The sequence below is a fragment of the Quercus robur genome, chromosome 5, assembly GCF_932294415.1.
Source record: "Quercus robur chromosome 5, dhQueRobu3.1, whole genome shotgun sequence".
NCBI lineage: Eukaryota > Viridiplantae > Streptophyta > Magnoliopsida > Fagales > Fagaceae > Quercus > Quercus robur.
Window position 1 is genome coordinate 15,519,830 of NC_065538.1, and position 7,350 is coordinate 15,527,179.

A 7,350-nucleotide genomic window follows, 5' to 3' on the forward strand; every position below is an offset into this window, starting at 1 on the left:
ATACGACCTGTCCTTAATAGAACCGATCTGATTCTCTGAACAATCGGAATTTCGTACTTCTGTCGGATCCTCCCTATCTCCTGATCGAGCTTGTGTAGGTAGATGTTGCCTGGTAGGGCCGATAGTAATACACTGTGTGGGACGGAGTAAGGGCCCTTCTCACCTCCTACTGGTCGCCCGGCGGAAAATACTTTCTGAATGGAGTAAAAGAACTTGGGATCGTCGATCTCTTCCTTAAAGATTGGGATGAGTCGATGTCGGTCGATGGTGTGAAAACACTTCCTGATGTCGAATTCCAAAAACCAGCGAGAGGTTCCCCACTCTTCTTTGATCCGTCTTAGGGCCGAGCGGCGGCCTCGACCCGAGCGGAAGTGCGATGTGTCTGGAAACTCGGGATCGTAAATAGATTCGAGTACCATCATGATCGCCTCTTTCATGATCTTTTCTATAGGTAGAACTACTGTGAGCGGTCTAAACTTCAACCCTTATTTCTTTCTTCATATTGTAAAGGGGGGCAAAGCCCGTTTTTTGCTCCCTCTATTGGTAGATCAAAGGCCCTCCTGCCGTCGTTTCAGTGACTCATAGGGCTTCCCTCAGCTCAGTCTTTTTGGTTCTTGAGAATGGTCGCCACCTCTCCCAGGACCGGAATGATTATCCCCGCCCGATGGGTCTACATCCATCCCTGAATGTCGTCGGGTACTGTTCACTTCCCCGCCATTCTTGTAACCGTCACCTGTAATCCGCGCAGGTGTGTCCGCACCCCCCTGAGTGGACGAGAAAGAAAGGATTTCTCGAAGCAACCCCCAGGTTCCAGACCCAGGAGTCAACTTTCCCGTATGAGCATTCGGTACATGTATCAGTCCGTGGAAGGGTGAAAGGGTCACCACTACTGAGGATCTCCCCCCTAATCTTAGATAGGTCGTCGAGGGTTCGCCGCGGTTCATTGCTGTGCTTACACACTAGGCTACCCTTCTCTGAAAGCTCCGCAGGACCACCTACCACTAGTCTTCGGCCGGAGGGGTTTATTGCACAAAAACGCCGGGACGCAGGCTCCCGAAGAGGGAAGCCCAACGAATATCAGATGCAAAGCCCCGCACCTCATTAAGATCATATTGGCATACTCTCCCAAAAAAAAAAGAGCAGACCCCATTGAAGACGAGAGTGAGGTACAACAAGGCCATTTCTGTCCACCGCCCTTCTCACGGAGCCGCACGTGGACGTTACCGCTCATACAGCTCCCAGCCAGCAAGCAGTTAGCCTTCCCCTACAAGGAATGGAAGTGTGGATGAATCGACATCAAATAGAGGAATTCGGTTTTTCTTTTCAGCAATACCATGATAAGAGCATCCCTTTCACAAAAACCTACGGATCCTCCCCCCCCCTATCCTGCCACTTCAGGACCTTGTGATCTTTGAGAAGATCATTACGAGCCCTCTCCTCGGGGGAGGGGTTTTTATAGATAGAGAGGTGAGTCGAGGGTAGCCCCCCGCTTGACCGATTTCTCGGAAATCAGAGGAAAATCTCTCATCTGATGACCCTGAACAAGAAGGAGCTGCTCTCGATGTGAGATCAGCAGCAAAAGAAAGAAGAGGAATTGGATGCCCCAGAGCAGCAGCCCCCGGATAAGCCTTAAAAACACACACACACAACGGACCGGGCACAAACAAAAGAAACAAGAAAAGGGCCATGATGATGATCCTATGTTCGTTTTCGCCCTGCCCCGATGATGCGCTCCTTGCTCGCGGAGCTACATACCAGAAAAAGAAAAAGAATCTCTCTATTACTTTACTTTGAGAAGAGAATCGTTGGTTTGACCGACGGACTACGTGGGAAATACGAGATCTAGGCAAGCCGCTACATGTTCTCCCCGCGCCCTTGAACGATAGAAGAACTACTTATCTTCTCTTAGATAGCAGTCGATCGGTTCGCATCTATGGTCAATCAATAGGTCCGCCGCGGATCTATTCTTCTATACGATAAATCGCCATCTCGTAGCACCACCACAACACTGATTCTCGTTATTTTTCCGAGCCCCCCATGCCGTGACTTCGACTTTGAGTATGATGAATGAGTGGAAAGATCTTTATAGAAGTCCCTGTCCAATCCAACCAAAGAGTTAGTATCTAATAAAAATATATATATATATATTTTTATTAGATTTTAGATAAGGGGGAGAACTGCGAGTTTTTTCAGAAAAGACTTGCTGCTCCCCTATCCGAATCCCGCGAGTGACTAAGCGCGAGACGAGCCATAACATAAGGGGCGAATCTACTCTTCGTAGAATCGACCCTAGATATCTTCTTTTTTGGTATATTTGCATCAGGCTTAGCCCCTACCTACTAGTAAGAAGGTGTTCCCGAAAGGGGACGAAACCCGTCTAAGATCCTGTGTGCGGCTTAGTAGCGCGTGAACAGAACAGGTAGCCTAAGCGGAACTCAATATTCAACCAACCTATGATCCATTTATTTAATTTAATCAGCTTACTATCAATAAACCATGTGTTAGGTTCTCGTTGCGGGAGATCTTGGAACGTGCCCGTCGTGTGAATGCGCATACAAATAGGGTCACTATTCGCCTACTACTAATAAGGGCGGAGAGTGGATTCTAGATTATATCAGTCGGGTAGGCTGGACTGGGATTCTGGGAAAATCTCTACGAATTCTTCTTTGCAAGAGACATCACTAAAGCCAGGGATGTCTCCGGCAGCCTTGCTGGGATCTCCAGATCGAATAATGGGTTTACAAGACGCTCTTAGGGGGTCTTGTCTTCTCGGATTCCAGCTTTTTACTTTTCTTATAAAAAGCTTTGACCTACTCCCTGAGCAGAGATGTACGCTTTATACGGGTAGTGGGGTCATGTATACTCATGGGATGGCTTTTTTTGGAGTAATTTGACAAAATTCCATTGCATCCAAATCAATCAAGATCTAAGTAGTCGTTCAGTAAACTATTATACTTATCGCATGCAATATCCGAGTCTTGCCCATTTAAGGAATATGGAGGAGGTATGTGTCCTCTCGGTCGCCTTAACCCATCACAGATCAGCCCGAAAGTACCCCTTTCTATTATGATGATAGGGGTGGATGGTAGAGCTAGAACGGGCATAATCGCTGGAACAGCTAGAAGTAGGCCGACTATCTTCCATAAATCAAATAAATATATAAATATATATATGGATATTCGGCGTTTAATGAGATAGTAAAGTTCTAGACTCAAGCTAGCAAAAAACAAGACTGAGGTCGATAGGGGCATTACTGGTAATTGCTAAGGTGCTTTCTAAAGTATTAACCATTGGCTAGCGCTCATCTCCAGCTCTGTTTCCAGCCTTTCATTTCATATACCATTCCCGTATGCCATACGTCCAAGCCTTCTCCCATCAGTAGTTGGAAGCAGAACTGAGACTGGATGTAACTGAAGGAAAGGGGATATAGGTACGATAGGAGGGCACGGTTAAGCAGGTAAGTGAAGGCTCTCTCTCTCGCTCTGTGGTCTTGTGTAAAGCCTTTCCGCCCATTATTGATCTTCATTCTAAGTAAGCAGGTAGAAAGGCAGTTGAGGTGATAGCAAAAGTAAGCAGGGAAGCAGAAGCAAGAGGTCCTCATCAAACTTTTGTGTAATTGTAATAAAGCTTCTCGGTCGCATTTCATTGATCTCTAAGGCAAAGTCTCGCTTAATCGTTCATCGATCTTTTCTTCTTTCTTCAACCGGTCATATCTGATCTGTAGCTGGTAGCGACATGAGGAAAAGGTCCGGAATGGTCTATTTTATTTGCGAAATCGCGAGTTTAAGGGGTCGGATGGGTCAAGTACGGCCTCTAAAAACATGCGAGAATCGGCTTTTTAGTGGCATCTGTCTGAGGGCATCTGGAATTGTCTGTTTCGGTATTGACTCTTGTAAACGGTAACAAACGCTCATCTGTCCACGAATACGCTTCCCTTCTTTTATTCAATTAGGGCGAATACCTTGTAACTGAATTTTTTTCTTGAAAGATATGCTACTTCCCGGTCGAGCTGTCTTGTAACGGTCTCTAGGGTCTTCGGTCGAATTGGTCTTCTTTCCTGTAGTAGTTCATCTGATGAGTTCATCGCGCAATTTGAGTTTAAGCATCGGGCTTCTGAAAGCTATCTTCTGTAGGGATCCCCGATCGCCTTGTATAACTATCGATCAATGGCTTTCGCGCTAGGAGATCATCAGCTTATGGCAGGAAGGATGGATGAGCTCCCTATTGATATAAAAAAATAGAAAAGGGGATGGGGGTGAAGTCTGAGCCTCGGATGAGGGGGGAATAAAGACACTGGGAAAGGAATCATGGTAGTACGCCCCAAGATTGGAATGAGGGAAAGGAATAGAAAGATAAATGGATGGAGAATCCCCCTATGTGCTGAGAATAAGAGGAGCCGACAAACTGAAAGATACCCGTGGGAAAGCATGGGAGCCCCAAGCCTATGTAATAGTATCAACCCTTAGAAGATAGTTTAGCATCACCCTACCGATGAGTCTGGAGGAAAGACTGGTGAATCAGGCAACCCCTCTACCTTGAATTCATAACTTGCATAATGAGTTGCATCGACATCTTTGCCCGTGATCGAATGCCCCTTTCCCACGCCACCAATCGACGAATGCTGAGGAAGGAGTGAATCAACTGATGCAACCAACCACCGATGAACTAATCAACAACCGAACGAGACTGAATCCAAGCGAGTGAATGAACGAGTCAGGGGTTTGTAAAGAGCAAAGGACTATAAAAAACACTACCCGAAATAGGAGTCTTGGCTTATGCGTTTGAGTTTGAGCTGGAAGACGAGTCAAAGAAGTCAAAAAAGCAGGAAGAGGCATAATAGCCATCAACCGGAAGCAGTGCAGAAATAGGAGGAGAGCTTGTCTCAGCAAGTGATTGGGCTTGCCACCTTCCTAACCCGCTGACATAGGCATAAGCTGCTTCCAGAGCAGAGCTTGCGAAGCTAACAAGCCTACAAAAGCTAGCTGGCATAAGCAAAGCAACTAAGAAGCCCATAATAGGGTCCCTCATAAGGCAAAGCTATGCATGTTTATATAGTCCACTGGAACGAACTCACAAATCAATGGGATAATTTTCTTATAGCAACTAGAACTCTACTCGAAGAAAAGAAGTAGCCGGCTGGCTGAGGTAACTTCTACTTGCCGAGGAGGAAATGCTCTTATTTTTAGTTCTTTCAAAGATTGTTCCTTCCAAAAAACAGGACCTATTCCCTATTCCCTTAGTTGCTGCTTGCTTTCCGGTGCGAGGCGAGTAAAAAGCTTGACCATCTTTGAGGCAATTCACATTGTGTTCGTATAGTGACAAAGTAAATCAAGAGCATTCTCCCTCTATTGCCCTAGACGAGTGATTGGTCGAACATTGGAAAATGGAAAACTTACCCGTATTTTTGATTAAAACCTCTTCTTACCTTATTCTTGACCACTATTAGCACAGCTTCGAAAATCGTTATCTTTTATTCGCCTATACCTATATGTGACAAATGAATAAAAAAGAAAAATGGAGAACTCGATCGAAGGGAAGGCTTGAGTTCAAAGACGAAGATAAGGCTTGGTGGCTTGCGAGGAAAGACTAGCTAACAAGCGAACGAACAAGAGCTCCTACTCGTCTTCCTGCTCCAACTCCTATATAAGAAGCTACATATGCTCTGACAAGACGCTTTCTATTCTCTACTGCTTTCCTTTTCTTATTCCTACTGCTACTCTTAGTCCTCCCATTAACTACAGCCAAGACTCCGCCTCTATATCCTATGCCCCGTTCTTTTGTAATTTGGAATCGTTGATTGCTTGTGGTGAATTGCGGTTCCTTTGTTTGTGTTATACTGGTTTCCTTTCCTTCAGGTGTGCTGGCAAGCAAGGGAGGACGAGGACTGGAGTCCCAACCCGAACAACAAGGATCAAAGAACGTCTTAAAGCTCGCCTCTTTGCTTTCTTAAAAAGAAAAGCGGACTACGCAATAAGAGGCTCAACCATAAGCCCAACTCTAATGGCGGGGGGGGAATGTTGAAAACAATCTTATTGGAATTATTGGAAGCGGCTTTCGAGTGAGGGCAATCGTCATAGTCAGCCAGCGAGCAATCCCAAGAAAGCCAGCTACCTAGCCTTTCTTATTCCCATTGCTAGCTTAAACTGAGGAATAAGAATAGGAAAAACCTGGGTGTGCTTCTTTATTAGGAAGGAAGCCAAGTGGGAAAAGACAAAGACATTGGAACCCGCTTCTGTCTTCATTCCTCCGCCTTCTCACCCTAAATGGTCAGTTAGGAGGGATGACAACCATAGGAATCATATGAAAGGATATCCTGTACGCGCGTGACACACCACAAAGACTTTTCTTCGCAAGCTTGCTTTTGAAGCTGAAGTTGAGGATGAAGCTGAAGCGGCTGAACGAGACTCTCCCCTTTCTTGGGGCAAGTCACTATCCTTATTACACTTTTTTTTGATAAAGAAGAAAGCGAACTCGATCAATGAAGAAATTCCACGTTGAAGCTGATGACCCCGAATCAGATCTTAAAGAATGCTTTTTGCTCCCACCTTCTGCCAGCCCTCACCTAGATTGGTGCTAGCTCTTCCCCAGTGATGGGGGCAATTCACTCTTTATTCCTATTCTTTCTCCCACTCATTGGCAAGTTCGGATGGCTGACAACCAAACCGGAGGACTCAGATGAAAGGAGCTCTCTCACACGCGCGACAAACCGACATTTTCTTTCTTGCTGCAGCTGTCTTTTAAATAAAGCAGCTTTCCGTTTTCTATTTTAATTATGTTACTCCTCAGCACAAGCGCTAAGCGATAATAATTCCTCTTGTGGATCTAAAACTCGTAAGTAAGGTTACGGTTCTTTCTCTTTCTCCATCTATCTGAGTTGAGCTAGAAGCAGTTAACAAGATTAGAATGACTTCTTTGTTTACTTCTTATAGAAAGAACGTGTGAATGAACTGACAAACCTTCTGCCCGACCGTTTCTTCGAGGCAGCCTGCTCTTGCTCAGGTGCCTTGAGTGCTGCAGATGGTGCTCGTGATGCTGGCGATTCCTGTCGGTGGAGCTGAAGCTGTAAACTCTGATGCTGCCGTTTCGGCTTACGACTCTTGAACGCAGATGTGAGCGAGCCGGTTGAGTTTGGCGGGCCCTCATACTTCGAGTCACCATCCGTTGAGCCGAGGACGGTGCTGAAGAAATGATGGGACTTCTTCTTTCCTCCCTGACGGGGGATGCATGCTGGCTGACGGGTGCTGAACCTCCCTTTCCTTTCATGGTCCGGGTTTGCTTCTGCCTGGGCTGGTGACCTTTCCGATGTTGCGATGATCTGGGTGGCTGCCCCTGCTCAGGAATGGGTCCATA

General features: G+C 46.0%; 2 protein-coding genes across 2 annotated transcripts in view; one reads left to right on the forward strand and one right to left on the reverse strand.

Moving 5' to 3' along the window:
- LOC126725253 (uncharacterized) overlaps positions 1-6,163 on the reverse strand; it is a 7,817-nt gene extending 1,654 nt beyond the window's left edge. Inside the window, exon 1 of the mRNA XM_050429823.1 lies at positions 1-6,163. This exon is cut by the window's left edge and continues 1,654 nt beyond it. Coding sequence (XP_050285780.1) covers positions 1-437 — 437 coding nt within the window. The 5' untranslated portion in view covers positions 438-6,163.
- LOC126727875 (uncharacterized) lies at positions 687-1,408 on the forward strand. The gene is given in 4 exon segments (XM_050433777.1): positions 687-804; positions 807-1,034; positions 1,037-1,250; positions 1,252-1,408. Coding segments are annotated over 4 exon segments (717 nt in total).
- Positions 6,164-7,350: the final 1,187 nt, after the last annotated feature.